The sequence below is a fragment of the Podarcis melisellensis genome (genome assembly GCF_964234715.1).
Source record: "Podarcis melisellensis genome assembly, chromosome: 1".
Lineage (NCBI taxonomy): Eukaryota > Metazoa > Chordata > Lepidosauria > Squamata > Lacertidae > Podarcis > Podarcis melisellensis.
Window position 1 is genome coordinate 42175891 of NC_138528.1, and position 22874 is coordinate 42198764.

The following is a 22874-nucleotide window of genomic DNA, read 5'->3' on the forward strand; positions in this document are numbered from 1 at the left end:
TAGTCTTTGCTTCCTCAGCAGTTCCCCTTCGCGGGTGTGGCCAGAACTACGATTCCCATCATGCCTCGGACCTAGAAAGGCTGGAGCTCCCACGAGACTCCGCGTAAGGGAAGGTGGGGGCGGGGAGGCCCCGTGGGCTCTTGGGAAATGTAGTTCTCCCCGCTTCCCCGTTCCTTCCTGTCTTGCCGGAGAAGATCTGTCCGGGGTGATGGGAGTGGGACTCTCGCCGCACCGCGCATTTCTTGCACTATAGTGAGTATTACCGAGCCGGGCCAGTGGACGTTGCCATTAGTGAGGTTCTGCTCGTGGTTGTCTGGCGGGGAGGCGGAGGCGACTTCTGCCTCGCTTCGCTTCCAGCCTCCTCGCCCTCCCGGCGCCCAGAGGCTGCGTCGTGTCGTGCAGCTGGGTGTTGGATTTCCAGATTTGGGACCGAGGTGTGTGCCTGGCGGGTTGTTGTTTTGCTCTTCTATGGTAAAACGGCCGTCGAGTTCCGCGGTGGTAGAGCATTTGCCTTCGACTGCTGGGTCGTGTGAATCGGCTGGATGACGCCCCGGGTCAGCCTAAGGTGGGTTGCTCTCCAGAGCTTTCTCCAGCATCATTTCCATTTTCCATTTTTTGCCTTTTTTATTTTAACGAGGGAGTGAGAGGAAGGAGGGGGCGGAGGAAGACGGAAGGAGAGATACCTGAAATGTGTGGGTTGTTCAATACATACATACATACATACATAAATGTGGGTGCCATGAATAAGGTGGGGGCTGGCATTCCTGGTCTTCAAAAAAGATTGAAATGTTTAGCTGTTGCAAGATGAGTACCAGGTGGGAAATCTCTCCGGATGTTTGCTTGTCCATGTATCAGCCCAGCCGCATCTGCATTTTACAGTAGTACATACAGTACAGTATTGCGGAAATAAGTGGACCTATAGCTGTTCTGTGATCCTCTCTAAAAGCCTTGGAGTATGGCAGGAAAGTGTAACCTCTTCTTATTTTTAAAGGTTGCCTGTAGGATGCTACCTTTAGGTGGTGGGTAATGTGCTAGCGGCCTGCAAAAGTGATGAGTCACTCCTCTTCAAAAATGTACATTGCCAGCCACCTTTCTCACATAAATCGGTGCATTGTAGATGGTTGTGTTTGCCATCTGTGATGATGATTATGGGAACTCGTGGGGTGGGTGACCCATTACACACAGACTTTGGGGGCACTGCTTCAATCTGAAACTGATAATGCTGAAATCTAGAATTCTGCTGTCTAGGAGACCCAATGATTTTCTCCTTTAAATTTGGAGGGGTCACCAGGATGGTCACCTCAGAAAGGATATTTATAGAAGAAGTGTAGTGTCTGTTTTCCTTTCCTTTGATTTAGTGATTTAAGAACATTTCAGTGGCAACCATCGCTGTTAAGGTTTAGTAAGGACCAGATCCTAACATTTTCTTCAGACTGCATGAACCTCAGGTTCCATAACATGGCATGTTTTCAGTGGTCCATTGCTAACATTCCATAACTGTACCATCTCTCTTATTGTCTGGTCTCTCTCTGAAAGAGGAAGAAAGTTGAGGTAGCAGACAGAATAGAATCATGTGTCTCCATTTGTACATTTTTGAAGACTGAGTGTGCCACCTCACCTGACATGATGGATAGCAGATGTTATGGCTGTGCATCGAAGTTTACTGTCTTCAAGAAACAGGTATGATTTTCTCCACTAATCGTCTTTGTCTTGAAAAAGGAGAGCTTGGAGAGTAGAACTTGGAATTATTATTCCAAAATGTTCCACTAGAACTCAGGCTTTCAATCGTTTGTGACAGGTGCACTTGCTCAAATTTTAGTTATTTTAATGATGTGACAGTTGTTTAATCGTCTCCTGTCATTAATTTACTGGATGAGGTAGGTCTTAAGCAGATCACTTTCTTTTGTCCCAATTTTCTGTTTTGTACAGCTGTAAAGTGTATAGGTGCTGAGATAGGCAGAGGGGGCTCTCTTGCTAGTTCCTCCACCCTCAGAAGTTTGGGGTGTGGTGTGAAGGGGTGAAAATGTTGTTTCTATGTTGGCTTTGCAAAGTAAGCATTAGGACTGATTAATACATTATGCTTTTTATACACCTTTTCAATACAGTCTTGTATTGTTTTACTTTCATTGTTTATATAATAAATTTTTTTGTAAACCACTTAGAGACTATTCTTGCATTAAATGGAACATAAATATATAAAATAAAACAAATATCCAATATCTGTAAGGGTGCAAAACTGTGTACAGTTACATAGGAGTAAGTGTCACTGTGGGAAATTTCTGAATGAGTAGGCATGCTCTGTGTAATGTGCACTTAAAAATGTAAGGTGTGGGTGAAGCAAACATACGTTTGGAATCTTGTATGTATAAAAAGAACATTCACCAGAGACCCAGGATTCTCTTTTGGTCATTGAGTTTGGTGGCAAAGGTCTGCAGCTACATAACGTGTGGAATGGCTGAAATTAAGATGGATATCTTTGAGTACAGATTTAGTAAACAAAGGTTCATTTAATGTGTTTTATGGGAAGTATTTATGTTATGCTATTTGTTTGTTTAGAAAAAGTATAAGCAAAAACAACAACCCAGGTTCAGTCATAAAGCATAAAGTTTAGTCATAAAGCATAACTAAAATTTACAAACCAGTTAAAAACAAATAAGGCTAAACCCATCATTAAAATCAGGAAAACATTTAAAACAAATATCACTAAACCATGTGTCCGGTTTGGCTTGCTGAAATACTGTTAGCAAACACTTTCTGCATTCACATAAATTCTTTTGCTTTCAAAAGGTAGAAAATGATCGAAGAAGGCTATAATGTTTTGATGTGGAGGCATCCCCTTTGTGAACCCTTTCCAAGAAAGAGTCATTCAGACTTCTTGGGATCATTTGCAGCTGGGTGTTAAGAGCACTTCCTTCCTTTTCCTCTTCCCTTCCTCTCTCAGTGTGGATGCAAGAAATGCGGGCGAGCGTTTTGCTCAGGCTGCCTGGGATTCAGTGCTGTCGTCCCCCACTGTGGAAACACCCAGCAGAAGGTCTGCAAGCAGTGCCATGGGGAATTAACAAGGTAAGAAACCAGAGCTGTGCTTCTGATTGAGGGGTTCTCGCGCTTTAGGACGTTTCCTGCAGGGGCTTGCCACTCCAGCACTTCTACAGGCTAGGTGGGCATTCCCCACAACAATGAAGTCCATATGATGCTGCAAAGGTCTTTCTAGACTAAGGAAGTTTTTCAGGCTGTTTTTCAGTAGGCTACATTCCAGCAATGCAAAAGTCAGAAACTTCTCCCTGTCTCTCCATCTGTGCAAGCAAGCAGCATTATTCCAGTTGAGGGACATATTCTATCCAGGCAAAAGCATTCATGGAGGAAATGGAGCATGGCCAGTGAGGGCTACGTTTTGTCCCTGGGGCTGAGGTTCCTCACCTTTGGGGTGGACTTTGTGAAATCGCTTAGAAAACTGGCATGTCAGACTGAAGTTTAGGCTGGTACCTTTCTCCTTCGCATCTAGTTTTCTGTGTACTTTGATGGAAGATTGTTGCGGGGGTGCCTTCAGTCAGGCAATTCTTCAAATGCAAGCTAAAGAGGCACAATCAACAAACAGCCTTGCCATCTCCTTTGCTGCTTTTGAGGCATAGGGTGAAATAGATTGGTGTTATACCCGGGACTTCTCATAGGATCAAAGGCAAGGCAAGATGGGGTTCTGTCTGAGGGCATGTCCTGCCATGATTAAGAAGGGATTTATGTTCTAGAATAACATTTGTCGATAAACTAGAGAGAGGAGCTGAGGGAAGTCAGGGGGAGAGGGGAGGGAGGAAAAATAGGGGGGGGGATTAAGGATGATATGTTTTTTGATAAAATGTTTTGTTGAAATTCCTAATTAAAAAATATTTAAACAAAAAAAGAAGGGATTTATGTTCTGCCATTGTGACATTTCTCCTTTTGCTTTACAGCGGCTCACCTCAGTCCAATGCAGCTAAATGGTCTCCACCAGAGAACTATAAAAAGTGAGTTCTATCTAATCTATTATCTATTAAATTTTCTACACTGCTGTTCATCTGAAGATCACAGGATGATTCACAGCATAAAAAGACAAAGGGAGAACACAAAATACATAATAAAAAGGAGAGCAAAAACAAACCAATAACCTCATCCCACAAATGCATTTAAAAGGATGCCAAAGATGCCAAAGACCTGGTTAAAGAGAAATGTTTTCGCCTGGTGCCTAAATATATGTAATGAAGAAACCAGGCGAGCCTCCCTGGGGAGAGCATTTGCAAGCAAGGAGCCACCACAGGAAAGGCCTGTTCTTGTGTTGCTGCCCTCTGGACATCTAGTGAAGGAGGCACACGAAGAAGGGCCTAAGATTATGGCCCCAGGGTCCACATTGGTTCATATGAGGAGAGGCGGTCCTTGAGGTGTTGCGGTCCTGAGCCATTTAAGACTTTATAGGTCAAAAACAGCATTTTGAATTGGGCCCCAAAATTGTCAGCCAGTGCAGTTGGGTCAGGATTGGTGTAATATGCTCAAGCCATCTTTCCCCAGTGGTCAACCAGCTGAAGTTTTTGAACCGCCCTCTGCATTGCAGTAATCTAACCTAGAGGTTACCAGAGCATAGATGACTGAAGTTAGGCTATTCCTGTCCAGAAGGGGGAGCTGTGGATCCAGAAATACCCCAAGCTATGTACCTGCTCCTTTAGAGGAAGTGTAAGCCCATAAAAAGCAGGCAGCCTCCCATCCATTTAGTCTAGGGAAGAGCCCACTAACAGTGTCTCAATGTTACCGGGATTGAGCTTCAGTTCATTGGCTTTTATCCAGTTTGTGACCAAGGCAAGACATTGGTCCAGCTCTTCCACTGCCACACCTGCTGATGTGAATGAGAAGTAGACCTGTGTGTCATCAGCATATTGCTGACAATGTACTGCAAAACTCCAGATAATCCTATTCAGTAGTTTCATGCAGATGTTAATTTATTATCATCATTAAAAGGTTTATACCACCCTTCATCCACAGTCCCGAGGCCGTTTACCACACAAAAATACACCAAATATGTAATAAAAACAAGAACAAAAACAATCTAATAACTCCCTTCCCCTCACCCCGTCTCACAACACATTTAAAAGGGTATCAGATGTTAATCAGCCAAAGGCATTGAAGAGAATTGTTTTCACCTGGCACCTAAAGGTGTATAATGAAGGCGCCAGCCGAACCTCCCTGGGGAGGGCATTCCACAAACAGGGAGACACTGTCCTTATCTCTCTCCTGACCGATGTCATCATACAGGGCGACCAAAGCAATTTCTGTGCCACAACCAGGCCTAAACCCCAAGTGAAATAGATACAGAAAATCAGTTTTCCCCAAGAGCACCTGGATCTGGTATGCAAATAACAGTCTAGCTGGTTTTATTCCATATCCTTGGTGTAAGTTGCAAACAAGGGTGTATACATTTGCTCATTTTACAGATCCAAGTCTTTGTTCTGAACTGCCACCATTAGCTCTAGGTAATAACCAGCCACCTGTAATGTTCTCGTTCTCTAGTTTGTGCCAGGATTTGAAGCCCTAATGTAAAGGGTGGGAAGTCAAAATTGTTTTCTCAACCTCATCTAGCACTGCTTTGCTGTTGAAATGGTAGTTCTTGTTTCTTATTTCTAGTAGCTGTGATATCCACTCACATGATGAGAGAAGGCTGCATAACCTTCATCTAAAATTACCCCTTGCTTTAGGACCGATTCACTCATGCCTATGTACTTTTTGATTGCTCAGTATTTCATGACTCTGGCTGAACATGTGAATGGGCTTGGGAAACAGGACTGTGTTTTACTTGGAGGGGTGACTCCATCTGTAGTGTTTGTTTTGTGCATGCAAGTAGTCAGCTGATGCTCCAGTGATCAAATGGTGGGTGTGGGTGTGAACAAACCCCTAGAGAAGCGCATGGAATATGATTTTAAAATTATTATTTCCCCTTTAAAAAAAACAAAACCCTGCTGTAACTCCTGGTTGCTCTTTCTGCAGGCGTGTAGCAGCCCTTGAAGCCAAGCAGAACCGGCCACAGGGACTCCAGAAGGGTTTGTTGAAGTCCCAAAGCCAAGCAGGCTCCAGATATCAAGGTCTATCAAAAGAGGATCGAGCTCTAGCAGAGAGACTGGAGAGGCTCAAGAAGGAAACAAAACCCAGTAAGCTGTGTACTATTTTTCGCTCTTATCACCCCTGGGAAGCCTGCTTTAGACACAACATAAAACAGAACTTATAAAATGCATTCCCAGCCTTGCAAATGGAGGGGAGGGCTTGTCCTTAGCTTTAAAGCCAACACGTGCTTGCAGCAGTGTGGGAAAAACCAACGATGGCAAGGTTACCTTCACTGTTTATTTGTACAATAGATCTGCCACACACTGATCCAGTTTGCACATAATGCTACACTAAACCATGGCTTAGTGTGAACACACTGGTTCCTGGAGAGGAGATTGTAGCCACTTGGCTCTTCCTCCGATCCTGCTGCAGTGCTGCGAACTAAGCCATGGTTTGTTCTACAAACCTGGCCTTGTGATTTGTTTTGCTTTGGACAAGCTGTAACCTGAGCTGTAACCTAGGTTTGCTCTAGGTTTACAGCTCATGGTTTGTCTTGAGCAAAAATAGAACTTGTTTTTCAGGCAGTACTTATGGAATTGTGCAGTTAGTTGATATATTGCTATATGCTCTGGGTTGATGACCTCTGTAGCATATACATCTTCGACTCTTCCTTTTGCAGGCTGTTGTGCTGCTGCTGGAAGCTGCTTTTAGATACCTTCCAATTTAAGGTGCTGAAGGGAAGGCACTAGAGACTAACAATGGTCTGAATTCAGCTCGCATCTGTGTGATACTTAGGCAGGGCTATGTATAATTAGTGTGTCCCTGGGATTGCCACACAAGGCAAGCATCTGACATTTGGTAGGCATTATAAATATTCTTGTGGGCGGTTGAAAGGAACTTCTATTCATTGTTTAGTTTCTGGCGATTGAGGTCTCTGAAGCAGCATTGCTTGATATGTGAACAATGTCTGATGGAAACCTCAGACTGAATGGGAAGGCCCTCCAGTGGTCAGCAGGTGGAGCTTCTGTGTCCTGAATAGCTCTTTGTCCTGCCTGCAGAGATAGCACACAATGCATCAATTGTTGTCTGTTACTTAAGCTTTATTCAGACAGCAGGATTTGGGGTTTGCAGGGCACTGAACGTGCACAGGCTAGGAAATGATGCGGTGGGGGCAGAGAAGGGAAATATTTTATTCCAGTATCACAGGTGGTTCTCGGTATCCTCTGGGTCTAGTCAATATGATGGCTGGAGCAGGGGTGGGGGTGGGGAAATACTTGCCTATCTGTTTTAATGCAAGGCACGAAAGCTACAAAAGCCTCTTGGGCTCTCTTAGTAAAACAAGATTGTTCTTAATTGAACAGAGTCCATTCCATCTCAGGCTGAGATAGAGTCTAGGCTGGCAGCACTGAAAGATGACCCTGCAAGACCCATTCCATCAGCCCAGGAGATGGAAAACCGGCTGGCAGCCTTGCAGGGCAGAACAATCCCCTCTCCTGCTCCAAAACCAGTAAGATTTCTCTCTCTCTCTCTCTCTCTATATATATATACAGTGGTCCCTTGGTTTAAGAACAGCTTGGTTTATGAACAACTTGGATTAAGAACGCTGCAAACCCAGAAGTAGGTGTTTTGGTTTGTGAACTTTGCCTTGGAATAAGAACATGTTCCGCTTCCTGTTGAGTGTGTTCCATTTGTAAATTGAGTTCCCCACTGCTATGGGAAAGCATGCCTTGGTTTAAGAACGCTTTGGTTTAAGAACGGACTCCCAGGATGGATTAAGTTCGTAAACCAAGGTACCACTATATATAATTTCCAAGGGATAAGGAACTGGTGGCCCTCAAGATGTTATTGAACTCCAGTTTCCATCAGCCCAAGCCAGCATGGTAGTGAATAGGGATGCTGGGAATTGTAGTCCAACAATATTTGGAGGGCCACAGGTTCCACAATTTTCCAGATTCTGTTTCTAGCTGCTACATAAGTATTGTCAAGGGACGTGGGTGGCATGTGGTCTAACACCAACCTAATGTAATAACTGTGAGATAGGCTATGTGGAGAAATTAATTTGGCCAATGCTACTGGTCTAAACCACTGAGCCCCTTGTTCGGCAGTTCGAATGTGCATGATAGGGTGAGCTCCCATTGCTCTGTCCCAGCTCCTACCAATCTAGAAGTTTGAAAGCACGCCAGTGCAAGTAGATAAATAGGTACCACTGCGGCAGGAAGGTAAACAGTGTTTCTTTGCACTCTGGTTTCTGTCACAGTGTTCCGTTGCACCAGAAGCAGTTTACTCATGCTGGCCACATGGCCTGGAAAGCCGTCTGTGGACAAACACCAGCTCCCTCGGCCTGAAAGCGAGATGAGCGCCACAACCCCATAGTCGCCTTTGACTGGACTTAACTGTCCAGGGGCCCTATACCTTTTTACCTATTAGCATTCTTTTACTAATAGGGTTTTGAAGTTTTATGAGGTACAGAATCCACCAGAGACATTCTGGTACATACTAGTGTTTCAAGTTCTCAGCTGTGTTCGAAGGCTGAGAGAGAGCAGGTGTTGGTTTTCACTGTGCTATCTCTGTCCTAGGCCGTTTACCTCAGAGACAGACTATATCTGTTGTTTGGCCCCCTGAAAATAAGATTGGGTATATTAGGTTGGTGTGAAAGAATAGAAATGTCCCTGGGTCCCTTGAGACATTTGGGCTGGGCCCCTTGTTCTTTCTTTTAGTTTTGAATCTCTGGGCTCCTTCCATTGATTATATAACTTAGGTTTTCTCAAAGTGGTCAGCATTGACCCTCTGGGGTTGATGGGACTGTGCAGGGGTGAATAAAGATCTGGGGGTCCAAAAGGGCCTGGGGTGGAAAAGGAATTTATAAGGTACAATGTGAAAAATAAATTTAATTACAAACTATTGAGCAAGGGCATGTTCAGAGAGCCATTGAATGCCCTTGCCATTGAGGAACCTCTGTATTTAACAAGATGATTCCACATTGCAACAGGATTCTCAGACCACGCTTTTCTGTTCTTTTGCAAAAAAAAAATGTATGTAAGTGCAGAGTTTCACTTGTAAAATATTATTTTTTTACAGTGTTAAAAGACTAATTATAACACTCCTCAACCAAATATATAAAAGCAAGCTGCCTTTGGGAATCTTCAGTGAGTCTTTAAAAAGCCTCACTTTTCTCTTGACTCATCCAGAGGTCAGTGAACTTGAAAGTTTGGGAATTCCGATGTAACTTGTGCAATCCCTTTCTGTTTTTCTTTCTCTTGTTAGGTACACGAGGCCCCTAATGCCAGGACGCAAACTGAGCAGTCAGATGACCTGCTGAAGCAGATGGCTGAGGAAGTTGCCATTGATGAGAGCGGTGGCTCAGGAGTTACGCCACAAGGTCCCTGTCTTGTTTTAAATCTGCTCAGTCTCTCTCCCCCCCCCCCCAAAGTTGATTTAAAATGGAGGAACAAGCAGGTACACCTCAAGACCTCAAAGGGCACCACTGCTATAGATCAGTATATCCATTACAGTATAATCACTCGCTCAAGCACATCACCCAACATTTACTCCTTGCTGCAGGTCCCAGTTAAATAATGTACGGTATATAAATGAAAACAAGGTTATTTGAATTGTTTCCCTATACAGTGGTACCTTGGGTTGCATACGCTTCCGGTTACAGACTCCGCTAACCCAGAAATAGTACCTCGGGTTAAGAACTTTGCTTCAGGATGAGAACAGAAATCGTGGGGTGGCGGCGCAGTGGCAGCGGGAGGCCCCATTACCGTATTTTTCGCCCTATAGGACGCACCGTCCCATAAGGCGCACCTAGTTTTTTGGGGGGGAAATAAAGGGGGGGGAAATATTTTTCCCCCAGGCGCGGGGCTGGGGAAGCCCGAGCTTCTCCCGACCCCAGCCCCCAGAACACGCAACTCTCCACAAGCCGTGGGAGCCCAGCGCCGGGCTCCCGCGCCTTGCGGAGAGCTGCGCGAAGCCTGGGCGCGCTGAGCTCAGCATGCCCAGCCTTCGGCATGCAGGCAACTCTCCGCAAGCCGCAGAAGCCCAGTGCCGGGCTCCCATGCCTTGCGGGGAGCTGCGCAAAGCCTGGAGAGCGAGAGGGGTCGGTGCGCACCGACCCCTCTCGCTCTCCAGGCTTCAGCAAAAGCCTGCATTCACCCCATAGGACGCACACACATTTCCCCATCATTTTTGGAGGGGAAAAAGTGCGTCCTATGGGGCAAAAAATACGGTAGCTAAAGTGGTGCCTCAGGTTAAGAACAGTTTCAGTTTAAGAACGGACCTCTGAAACGAATTAAGTACTTAACCCGAGGTACCATTGTATACATCCTTGTTTGCTATGATCTCTTTAGTTACAGTTCGAGAACAGTATGAGTACTTTGATCAGAGTCATGGTGCAGTGTCGTTCTTTGGCTGACATGTTTTTATTCATTTTACAGTGGTACCTTGGTTCTCGAACTTGATCCATTCTGGGAGTCCGTTCAACTCCCGAAACCATTTGAAAACCAAGGCACGGCTTCCGATTGGCTGCAGGAGCTTCCTGCACTTAAGTGGAAGCCACATTGGACATTCGGCTTCTGAAAAACGTTTGGAAATCGGAACACTTACTTCTGGGGTCGTGGCATTGGGGAGCCGATTTGTTCGGAAACTAAGCCATTCGGGAACCAAGGTTCCACTGTATTTATTTCAAAAAAAAAATTATAAGCTACTCATTATAAAATATCAAGAGTGGAGTACAGAAAACCAAAAATAAACATAAAATATGCAGTAGCGATAATAGTTAAAATTTCAGTACAAGACCAGGAGATGATCAGTGGACAGTAATAAAACAAAACTTAAGTATGCCTCTGAAAGAGACCACTCCTGATTCAGATGTTATAGAGCAAGAAAGCTGAGTGTCTTCAGCTTACTGAAAGCATTGTGTTGCAGATCTCCATGACTACTCCCAATGGCTTCATTTAGGCATTAAATAGGAATAGGGAGAAAATAGTGCCCTGTGGTGCTTCACAGCATAACTGTTAGGGGACCAAGGTTGCTTTCCGAAATTGACCCAGCTGATAGATACAGAACCACTGCAAAAGTGCACCTCTAACCCTCAGAGGAAATCCTCAATAGTATCAAACCTCTCTTTCATAAGTAACTCCTACAAAGAAGCATCTCTCTCCCCCCCCCCAATATTTAAAAGTATACAGGGAGGTCTTACTTTTTATCATACCCACCAGAAATTTGACCCCCCTCCTATGTATATAGCAGGTGTGGGGCTGAATGTGGCCCTCCAGCCTTCTCTATCTGGCCCCCCAGGACTCTCATGGAGCAGGAAGGGCCAGCATGTTGGGTTGGTGGTATGGAGCTGCCTCTCTGACACCAGTGTCCTCTGTAGAATGGTGGCAGCAGGGATAGGGTTCTAGCAGGCACACACTAGTGGGAATGCAGGATTGACTCCTCTGGTGCATCCACACAAGTGTGATGTCACCCTGCTCAACCCCCATACCGACCCAGAAAGCAGCAGTGACACTATTGTCCAGAGGGCTGCATGCTGCCTGCTCCTGTTCTTCAATGTTGTTGTTGTTTTTCCCATCCTTAAACTGTGTCTTCTACTTGCCTGGAAGGGAGAGTAGGTGGGGGGTGCAGAAACCTCTGGGGTTTTTTTGGGCTAGAATGTACCTGCTGCGCAAAGGTGAAAGTCACATTGATTGTTCCGCCCATGTCTGCCTCTGGCCCAACCCTCTGCTGGCATTTGGACCTTGGGAGGTTCCCTGAGAGCAGACCTCCCTAGGCGAGTCCTAGGCTGAAGGCAAACCTAACATTTAAAGAGAAATGGTAGCGGGTTATTTGCTGTTAATTTTCACTAGGTGGGGAGAATAATTATTCACGCCCTGCAGTGTGAACCTGGCCTGGCAATTTGCAGAACAGATTCACATACCAGAAATTCAAAATCTGCATCATCTTTCAGCCTCACCCCACCCTCTCTTTGTGCTTCAGGAGGGCTTTTCCTCTTTTATGGTTTTGTGGGTTTTTTTTGTTTTTTTTAAAGTGCCACATGTAAATTTACACTTATTTTACTTAGCAATTGCAAATGTACGAATAAATAGAAAGGTGATGGAGGATCCTTGCTTTTCAGGCTTTTGAGGCTCTCGTGAGATCTTGTAGGGCCTTGCAAGATCTCAAACAGCTGGGGGAATTCCAGTGGTTGTTTTGACTTTGCATGATTTGGCCTTTGCACATGAACCCCCAGAATGTAACCCAAGTCAAGATCGACCATTACTAATTAATCACTATTTTTTAAAGAAAGCATTTTGAAAAATTAGTGCAAAACTATTCTGGGAGGGAGCAGAGCTTTTTGGATGTTGCAGGTGCCAGCCAACCACACTATCCACAGCTGGGTCCTGCTGCAAACTAGCAGAACTATTCCACTGCATCAGGCCACAGTTTTCCTGGGCACAGAAACTTACCATGAAAATTTGCTTTGAACATCACACACTACTGGCATGAAAGTATACCCTTCAGTGCTATATCTCCAAGCGTCTTGAACCTTAGCTGCATTTCCAGGAAGATCAGCCCCATCATATCAGGCCTTCTAAAGCCCCCAAAGGCTTTAATCGTTTTCCGTCATGTTCTCGTAAACAGAATTGCATGGGGGTGTTGAATCTGCAATACCCTTCTAGCTTTAATGATTTATGGGGTCTTAGTTATTTTATTGGGATTGATGCAGCAGTGCCCAGTGGGACAATGCTGTATTGTTTACCTGGCTTCTTGATGCCACACATCGACTACTGAGAGGGAAGGCAAGGCGGCAGAGAGCTTACTGCAGGGTAGGCACAGCAGCAGGAGTATCGTGTTGGCTCCAGCGCTTTGCCTGCAGCACACCAGACTCCCTGCCGCCTTGCTCCTCCCCATCCCCCAGCTTGGTAACCATCAGTGGTGCTTGACACTGGGAATGCAGCCTCACCGGCTGCTACCGATTAGATGGAGGAATGGGGTGGCGCTGTGGTCTAAACCACTGAGCCTCTTGGGCCTGCCGGTCAGAATGTCAGCAGTTCGAATCTGCACGACGGAGTGAGCTCCCATTGCTCTGTCCCATCTCCTGCCAACCTAGCAGTTCGATAACATGCCAGTGCAAGTAGATAAATAAGTACCGCTGCAGTGGGAAGGTAAACGGCATTTCCATGCGGTTTTGTTTCCATCACGGTGTTCCTTTGCACCAGAAGCGGTTTAGTCATGCCTTTACCGATCAGATGTGTTTTATTTGCTGGCTGCTGGTTCTTATTTGTTCTTGCTGTAATCACAATCCTTTTCATGGGGCGATAGACATTGCAGACTGAAATAGCATTGTTTTTATGGTGATGTGGGAGCCAGATAATAAATGTTCCATCTGCCGCATTTGGTCTGTGAGGTTTGTGCTGCGTGCATCATTTAAGGTTGCAGTCATCGTGCAATGGTCATATATTTCTGAATTAACCCTAAGTCTCTGCTTTTCCAGAAGTTAGGACCCAAACTTTAAATGACTTAAATCGAGCCGACAGCATTGGCGGCATTGATGATATGGATCCCAAACAGTTGGAGGAGGAGAAGAATAGATTGCTGGCATCGGCGGCGACTGAGCTGAGGGAAGACAACACCAGGCAGGAGAAGATTCTAGAAGTAGCCAAGCGATTGGCCGCACTAAAAGGCCAAGATCCTGATAAAGGTGTGTAACATGGGATATTAAAGTAAGCAGAAAAAAGGCCCTCGGTTTCCTTAAGAGGAGTCATTCTCAACAGGAGGAGAAAGTCCCAGTGCTCTTGGGTCCTGTTTGCAGGGTTCTCCGTGGAATACAGTCAAACGTCGATTGTCAAACGTAATCTGTTCCAAAAGACCGTTTGACTTCAGAAATGTTCGACAACTGAGGCACAGCTTCTGATTGGTTGCAAGAGCTTCTTGCACTCAAGTGGAAGCCATGTCGGACGTTCAATTTCTGAAAAATGTTCGAAAACCGGAACATTTACTTGTAGGTTTTCAGCATTCAGGAGCGAAAACGGAGCTGTTCAAGAACCAAGGTTTGACTGTATTTGGTTGGCCACTGTGAGAACAGGATGTGGGACTAGATGAGCCACTGGCCTGAACCAGCAGACCCTTCTTACGTCCTTACATTTTCTTTGTTGGCTAGTGGGAATATGCCTGACAAACAGTTGTCAAAAAATATGACTGTTTCCTTTTGCTGTGATTCTGATTTTTTAAGGAACAAGTAATTGGTATCGGTGGATAGCTCGAAGCTAACTTGTAACAGAAACCCTTAGTTTCTTTCACAAGCGAAACTGTTTGAACAAAGCCTGATTTGCATATAGACAGGCCTGTAGCAAAATTCAGTACTTAGCTGTGTTTTCTCCAGCCTTGGGCATTTGCCAGGGGGCTGGTCTTCTCTCATATTTCTTCACCCCTGGGTGCCTAGCATTGCTCAGGAATTTGAAGAAACAAAAATATTGGTGCCATTTTGAAAGGTTTGGTCTTCCATTTTTTCCGAACCATAGATTAAAAACCTGCTCCTTGATCTCAGGAACCCCCATTCAAAATGTGATTTATGATACCGTAAGAGGTGTCCAAATGTGTATCAAACAGACAAATACCTTTGCAGAACATTATTATAATAAAATAAAATATACACACTATTCCTTCAAGTAATCCCAAGTGTTAGAAAATATTGCAGCCTGTGCAACTGGGTCAGCTGCACAGTAGCTTCATGCTCCCTCTGTAATCAATAACTGCATTCTCACATTGACTGCTAGGGTTCCCAACTAACTGAAGGAAAGACAATACCTTGGCCTAATCTTTTTGCCTTTGATATAACCTTGATATGCAAGAGTGAGTGTGTGGAACTTTTCCACCTAAAAAGTATCCGCTGCTAATCCTGTAAACAAAGCTGCTGTCAAAGTGACCTCTCATCCATTAGCAGCTCCATTTGCCACAGCTAGAGTTAGCCTTGCCTACACTGATGATGGGAGAAGGAGGATCCTGGATGTCTTTAGAAATCCTACTGACTGGAACCCAAAGTAACATGTTTGTCCTGGGACTCTACCATAAAGAATGATCAGCCTAGAGAGCCTGGGCTGAACAAGAAGGAAGGACTGGGTGCTAGAGAAACAAGGCCACAAAAGGAAGAGGGCGGATTGCTAGCTTCCTTGAGCCCAAAGGCAGCAAAATAATAATAATAATAATAATAATAATAATAATAATAATAATAATAATAATAATAATAATTTATTTGTACCCTACCCATCTGGCTGGGTTACCCCAGCCACTCTGGGCGGCTTCCAACAAAGATTAAAAATACATTAAAATGTCACACACTGAAAACTTCCCTCAACAGGGCTGCCTTCAGATGTCTTCTGAATGTCAAGTAGTTGTTTATCTCTTTGACATCTGATGGGAGGGTGTTCCACGGGGTGGGCACCACTACCGAGAAGGTCCTCTGTCTGGTTCCCTGTAACTTCACTTCTTGCAGTGAGGGAACTGCCAGAAGGCCCTCTGCACTGGACCTCAGCGTCCGGGCAGAACGATGGGGGTGGAGACGCTCCTTCAGGTATACTGTGCCATCTGATGATGGAATGGAAGTGACCAGGGAACAGCCTTTATTCTTCTAAGAATACACCAATCGGGGGTGTATTAGTGGTACATGCTATCACGTGGTCCTTTGTTCTCTCTCCAGCTTTACAGGGACTAGAAATACACTAAAGAATGTGAGCCAAAATAAAAACCCATCTTCCCATAGGGAGGGCAAATCTGCAAAGGAGGGCAAGAAACATAAGATGATGATGGGCCGTCTTGATGAATTGCATCTTTACCTCCTCAGTTTCCTCTTCTTTCTCTTGCAGTGACTTTGGATGACTACAGATTCCCCAATAGTGATGAAGAAATAGAAGAAGAAGAAGCCATTCAGAGAGTTTTGAAACAGGTCCATAGTAATTGGAATTGAGTTTTGCATTTGTTAAGCCTCTTGTTTTTGCCTTGCTGCAAAGACAAGATTTCTGCTATGCCCAGCTTCTTATCTTTGCTGTAAATCCATCCTCAGAGTGTGCTCCTAATGGTTTTCCCAAATTAGTCCATAAGCCTTGTAGAGTACTATGTAGAGCTTTCACTCGATTAAAGAAATCGTGTAATGCAGTTCCTGTGCGCGTCAGCTTAGAGTTAAAATGAAACTTACTCCCATTAAAATATGTGTACAACAGCCACTGTAGTCAATTAACTGTAGGAGTTGTGTAGTACAATTTTATTTATCTGTAAACTCATTTATAGGTTGCCTTTTGGGGTATAGCCCATCCAAGGCGGCTTACAGCATCATAAAAAGCAATACCATCTAAAACTCACAATGGCAGTAGTTCAGCAATTGGATGCATGTTTAAGCATTCTGTAATCAGTGGGCTCTTCCTGCAGGCTCACAATATCAGAGAAACAAGGGGAGGGAAATAGGAAGTACGTAGTAAGATGAACAAATATTTGCTATTCAGTGGAAGCAATGAAAGAATGATGAAACGAAGATAGATGTAAGAAAAATAATAAAAATCAAAGCTGTCATGCTTGAGACTTTTGAAAAGGGTTTTGAGAGACAGAAAGACAAGCCATGCAAATGTCTGAAGGGAAGGGCATCCATATTATTGATTTTGTTACATAATTTTTAGCCAGAGGAGCTACCCACAACAACCTGTGAGGTAGGTTAGAGATATTAATTAGCTGAGTAGGAATTTGTACCCAGGTGCTCTCTGAGTATTTAATGACTAGATTTTTGGTCATAAATGCCCTTTGTAAAGCTGCTTTCTTTCCTGCCCAATAGTTAATCTGGTGGCTGCATGTTTGTTTACTAAACCAAAGATTAAGGAAGTAGTAGAAGAAAGACGCTTCTGAGGGGAAGTTTTGTGTGAAGAAAAGTCTTTTGTTTCAACTGCTGTTGTTTCTGCCATCAGCTTACTGAGGAGGCGGCTCTGGATGAAGCAAGCGGCTTCAATATTTCTCCAGATCGATCCACCCAACCAGCGACCGACCAACAGAAACCAGCCAGGAAACCTGAGCAAGTAAGCAGCCAATTCAATCCTATATGCAGTCCTTTTTTTCAAAAAAATGTTTAGGGGTACTCTCATTTTTTGTCAAGAAAATCACCATTTTGTAGTTCAAATAGAGAAAAATAAATACAAAAATACATGTTTAGGGGCAGTGCTTTTTTCTAAAAAAAATGTGTAGGGGTACTCTCATTTTGACTCAAGAAAATCAATGTTTTATAGTTCAAATCAGGAAAAATAAATACAGTAAATGGACAAAAGTACAAAGATTCACAAAATGTTTAGGGGTATGTGTACCCCCAGGAAAAAAGCACTGCCTATATGTGTGGCATTCTCTGACTTTGCTGTGCTCAGTGCAGTATCAGGCTGATCCCAGCAAGGCCCTTTTTAGTTTAGGTGTCATCCCATCGTGCTAAATAGCACCTAAACAAAAACAACAACAAATTGCCCATGGGCCGAATGGTTAAGCTGAGAAGCAAAAGACAAAATGACTCCTCGAAGGCCAGCTAATTCTGAGCCACACTCTGTGTCCTAGTTCTGTGTTATGCCGAACAATTCAAAGCCCTCCAGCTGTAGGCAAAATTGATAGGTGTCCTCTTCTAGAACAATAGGTTTTGATGTCTATGTGAGCAAGAAGAGGTGCCCGAAGTTGTGTGTGCACTTTAAAGTAAATAGCAATCAAGCGTGACTGGTGCTGATGTGGGAAATAACAAACAGTTCTTCCACGTGCTTCCTCTGTGACTTTACAAAACTCACGTCAAAGCCTCATCGCTTCAGATGGGCCCTTCCTATACCAAGCAAAACTGTTGTTCCTTTATTGCTTGGGCTGTTCTGCATTGTCTTCAGGTGTCCAATATTGCGCAGGGTTAGAAGTGTATTCTGGGGCCTGCAGCAGAGTTCGTAGCAGCTCAGTTTTATTTTATTTTTTGAGTTTCTGGTCCTTGTGGCTGTAAGATTTTAATACTTCGCATTTATGCAGACATTTCAGGTGTCTCAAACGCTTCATGTATATTCCCAGTATATTCCTTAAAACAGCCCTGTAACATGGGGTAACACCACGAGCATCGTATTGTACATGGTGGTAATGAGGAGGGAATGTAGGCCTAGAATGAAAGAAGAACTGTCTCAGGTAAGGTGAGGCCTGAAGCAGGAAATTGATGGTTCATATTAAAAACACAGTGGTTATCTCAAATCTCCAAAAAAAAAATGTGTATACAGTAGTACCTCTGGTTAAGAACTTAATTCGTTCCAGAGCTCTGTTCTTAACCTGAAATCGTTCTTAACCTGAGGTACCACTTTAGCTAATGGGGCCTCCCTCTGCCACTGCGCTGCCGGTGCGCGATTTCTGAGGTAAAGTTCTTAACCTGAGGTACTACTTCTGGGTTAGCGGAGTCTGTAACCTGAAGCATTTGTAACCCCAAAGTGTTTGTAACCCGAGGTACCACTGTATATGTAGATGTGTGCATAGCATATATTTAAAATGGTGTGATCTTCAGGGAACAGAGTCCTGCGCCCTGTCTAGTTCAGTTTCTTACCTGCTGGCCTCTAGTCTTAGGTGGGACCTTGGTGGTCATGCAGTCCAACCCATGGCTGAGAGTGGGATCCAGGAAACAACTACAGCATCCCTTCTATGTGCTCTGACTGCCAATCACATCTTTCCTCTTACACTCCTGTGGCTTCCTGACCTCCCCAAAAACAAAAAACACATAGGCAAGGTGTGTGTGTGTTTAATTTTAAAAAACTGGAATTAAAAAAAAAATTGAAATGAGAGCATTACATGATATATGTAGAAATATTGCACTGATTTAGATAAGTGGGTTTGGGTTTTTAATTGGTGCAAAGTTGTAGTGGGAGGAATTTTGCAGAATGCAAACAGTGAAGGCAATGTCACGCAGCTACCCATTCACACCAGAAGGTACTCTTGGAGTTTCTGTTGCAACATCTATACATATTACCCTTTCCCTTTAGGGAAAAGCTCCAGCGGTTGCTAAACCTCTCGTCTTACCGGACAGCGACGAGGAAGAGCTGCCCTGGTGCTGCATCTGCAACGAGGATGCTGTCCTACGCTGCCACGCCTGTGATGACGACCTCTACTGCCAGCGATGCTTCCGGTAATGGCAAGAACCTCGGGGCGGAGGGTGGAAATCCCAGCATTCCATGCTGGTTGTGCAGCGTGATCATCTGCTGCATGTTTTTTTTTAGAGTGTGCAGGAAGAGCTGTATGCCAGAAAGGCTGAAACAAAGCTCCTCAGTTGCAAGGGCCCCACGGCAGAAAGTGGTTAGCACTGAACGTGCAATCCCCATGACTTGGGCCCTAAGGGGAGGGGACTGTCCCACTTCCTTTATCCTGCTGCAACTTCCTGCTCTCCCTAAAAAGGATGGAGGAATCATCTGGGACAGGAGTTGAGGGCTGTTTTCGGAAATTGGTGGAAAATCTACGCTTGCCTCAGAAGCAGTGCCTCCTGCAACGACCACACAACTGGTGTCGGGCCTAAAGGCAGCTTTTCTCAGGCCCAGACCATGACCACATTCACACTGTCTATTTAAAACACTGTATTGCCACTTTAAACATGGCTTACCCCAGAGAAGCTGTAGTTTATGAAGGGTGCTGAAAGTTGTTAGGAGACTCCGCTGTTCCCTCACAGAGATATAATTCCTACAGTTCCTTGGGAAGAGGAATTGATGGGTAAACCACTTGGAACCGTAACTCCATGAGGGAAACAGGGGTCTCCTATCAACTCTCAGCACTACAGGATTTCTTTGAGTGGGGAGCCATGGCTGTCTAAAGTGGTCGCATTAGTTTGTGTATATTGCCTTTTCTTAAATAGTTACAGGCTTAGGGGAAGCCTGGTTCTTACTGCAAAGGCAGAGCCTGGGGAGACGTTCTCTTCATATTCACATCCCACAGCTGGAATGGAGATCAAGCCCTCTGTGCTGCTGAGAGCCTTAGATAAAAAGTCCTCATTGGTATCAGTGGGAACTTATTTTTCTAGCTGCATTTGAGGAAGGGAAGGAATCTCCATTCCAATCAAAGTGGGAGAGTGAAGAGAGAAGCTTCCCCTCTCTATGAGCTGTATTTACATTAAGAACCGGGAACTCTCATGCCTGCAATTATTTAAGGGGAAATAAGTAGCTCTATGCTGCGTACCTAAGTGAACATGTAGTTTGTCCCAAAGTTCAAGTCCATCACTTGGCTTATTATATACCCCACTGGCTCTCTGCAGTTCTCTTCTTGTAGGGCAAGGAGGGAGAAATTTGTCATTCAGACTATGGTGCCGAAAATTAAAACACATACATAAAATAGAGTAATTTATTTGCGGGTGATGACAGTGATGTGTACTCACATAGTTCTGTTTCCTTCCATTGAGCTTGTGCAAGACGATCCTGTCAGCGGATTGGGCCCTTCTCTGCTCTTTTCTGTGGCTCACAATCCTACAGAGAAGGCATCCCCACCCCTGTAGTGCAGTTTCAGAGTTGGATCTGAAGGAACGGCTGGAGGCCTCCTGTTTGCCAGCTGTGCCCAGTAACCTAAATTTTCATACTAGTAATTCATAGACTTCTGACTATGCCTGCAAAACCTTGTGCCTCAGATCACTGGAGGGCTTGTGGTCTCCTCTTACCTCCATGAGTGAGTGAGAGTCGCCATCACTTCTGCAGGATATTCTGGTTGGCATGACAGTAGACTCCTAGTAAACACTGCCTGCACTTCCTGTTTTGGTTTTCAGGGAAAGCCATGATGAATTTGATCGGAGGGAGCACCGAACGTCTAGCTATTGTCGTCCTCGAAAGCAAAAATGAGCCTATGGAGCGTGAGAAGAAAAGGGGAGGAAGGTGAAATGGAAGGGGATAAAAGAGAAGATGTCCACAAAGGTTTGCTATTTCAGCAAAAGCTGGCAGACTCTGAAAGGCAGCTCTGTGTCACTGAGAAGCTTGGAGGGCAAATGGTTGTGCCCGGCAAAATCAAGGCAGCCACTGTGGAGCTCGTAGTACGCTGAAGGTGGTTTGCCATGTGAGTAAGCTGTTAATTCAGTGAGAATGAAGACTGGCATGCTTGAAAAGGTGGGTTATTTTGCAGAGATTTGCCATTGACCTGGATGAGATGTTCATAGGAAATATTGCAAAGATAATAAATTATATGAAGAGAAGTTTGTGGTGATTTTTCTCCCCCCCCCCCCCCCGTAGATGTCCACTGTTGCATTCTACAATCTGAGAACTCGTCTCAAGGTCTCTTAAAACTACACCGTCCTTAATGCAAGCAGTAGTGTTGCCTCAACAGCAAAGTTCTTCACAAAAATGGAACCAGTTTTATAGTAAATTCCAAGTAGGCTTGAATCATAACCAAGGCCTTTCCTCTGAAATCAGGAAAACATTCAATTCCTATCTTTCCATTCTCTTTGGTCAGTTTTCCCCCTTACAAAAGGAACTAGATTTAGGTTTCATATGTCTTGTTTTTAATTACTAAATTTTCAGAATAGCATCCTTTTTGTTCTCGCTTCACAATAGCGAATTCCAAAACCATTATGAGGTGAATGCTTTTAGTAAGTCAACCTGAGTGTGCTAAACGGACATGTATTGGCGTTGCACCAAAGTCCCTTGAAATGCACAACAGCAGATTCTAGAAATAGAGCCCCGTTTCTCAGTTCTGTGTTCATTCATAGGCAAAACACGTGGATTTATTGACCACTTCACCCCTTACATTTCTTCTTTTAGAAGTGGCTTCGGGGGGGCAGGGCAGAGATTGTGGGAAGGCTGGTGAAGTGCAAAGGCATGAGACCCAATCCAGCACTCCTGCCGGTATGTTTGTACTGTGCTGACTTACCCTCTGCTCTGCATGTTGTCCCTTTCTCTCATTGTAAGCAACAGTGAGACACACTCACACACTGCAAAACTAGCATTATGGCTCCACTCCATCCAGCAAACTGCTTCTGACTACTTTTATGCTTCAAGTGTATGCTATTTTATCTTCTCTGTGCTAGGTTTTGCTAGAACTATTGCTTCTGGAGAGTGTGGCAGACAGAGATTTGCCCACTGTATTTTTATTCGTTCCGGTCACACTTCCCTTGTATCAGAGCATATCACACCCCTACAAGGAACCGGGGGAGGAGGAAGAAGAAGAGTTTGGATTTGATATCCCGCTTTATCACTACCCTAAGGAGTCTCAAAGCGGCTCACAATCTCCTTTCCCTTCCTCCCCCACAACAAACACTCTGTGAGGTGAGTGGGGCTGAGAGACTTCAGAGAAGTGTGACTAGCCCAAGGTCACCCAGCAGCTGCATGTGCAGGAGCAGAGACGCGAACCCTCTTCACCAGATTACAAGACTACCGCTTTTAACCACTACACCACACTGGCTCTCTAGTCTACACCACACCACAGGAGGCAGGCTGGTGCAGCCAGTCACTTCATCTGCGCTCCTTGTTCTAGTCGGCCATGTTGTAGGGTTTGCCGAAGACGTTTTGGCATCTGAAGTGAAAAATCCAAATGGTGAGGTAAATGAAATTATAAACAATGGGGTTGCATCCAATGAAGTCATCCTGCAAGGACTTTTGCAGTGGAACTTCCCCTCCCTCTCATTTCCCCATGTCGCAGTAATAATAATATAATAATTTATTATTTATATCCTGCCCATCTGGCTGGGTTTCCCCAGCCACTCTGGGCAGCTTCCAACAAAATATTAGAAACACTGTAAAACACCAGTCATTAAAAACTTCCCTAAACAGGGCTGCCTTCAGATGTCTTCTAAAAGTCAGATAGTTGTTTATTTCCTTGACATCTGATGGGAGGGCGTTCCACAG

At 44.6% G+C, this 22874-nt stretch overlaps 1 protein-coding gene and 1 long non-coding RNA gene across 7 annotated transcripts; one reads left to right on the forward strand and one right to left on the reverse strand.

Moving 5' to 3' along the window:
• The first annotated feature begins 152 nt into the window (after positions 1–152).
• ZFYVE19 (zinc finger FYVE-type containing 19) lies at positions 153–21226 on the forward strand. Of its 6 annotated transcripts, none has more exons than XM_081887139.1 (12): positions 153–252; positions 1537–1680; positions 2942–3063; positions 3945–3998; positions 6004–6164; positions 7419–7564; positions 9322–9436; positions 13535–13741; positions 15903–15982; positions 16989–17096; positions 19050–19192; positions 20807–21226. In XM_081887139.1, the coding sequence occupies exons 2-12, from the start codon at positions 1624–1626 to the stop codon at positions 20877–20879; spliced, it is 1266 nt and encodes a 421-aa protein (XP_081743265.1). In that variant the 5' UTR covers positions 153–252; positions 1537–1623; the 3' UTR covers positions 20880–21226. The 6 variants fall into 6 exon arrangements, with proteins under 6 accessions (XP_081743265.1, XP_081743267.1, XP_081743264.1 ...); XM_081887141.1 differs by having other exon boundaries at positions 177–252; positions 1600–1680; XM_081887138.1 differs by lacking the exon at positions 153–252 and adding an exon at positions 259–565.
• On the reverse strand, positions 1338–13270 carry LOC309356532. Its single transcript, XR_014162832.1, has 3 exons — positions 11274–13270; positions 4775–4855; positions 1338–1529 (listed from the first exon to the last, which is right to left on the reverse strand). It is a non-coding gene; the product is annotated as an uncharacterized lncRNA (long non-coding RNA).
• Positions 21227–22874: the final 1648 nt, after the last annotated feature.

What these genes read in the sequence shown, in the direction of transcription:
- ZFYVE19 (XM_081887139.1), top strand. Translation starts at nt 1,624, where the DNA reads ATGATGGATAGCAGATGTTATGGCTGTGCATCGAAGTTTACTGTCTTC. An exon ending in CAAGAAGGAAACAAAACCCA is followed by an intron (nt 6,165 to 7,418) that starts GTAAGCTGTGTA and finishes TTAATTGAACAG; the next exon opens with AGTCCATTCCATCTCAGGCT. An exon ending in TTCAGAGAGTTTTGAAACAG is followed by an intron (nt 15,983 to 16,988) that starts GTCCATAGTAAT and finishes TTCTGCCATCAG; the next exon opens with CTTACTGAGGAGGCGGCTCT.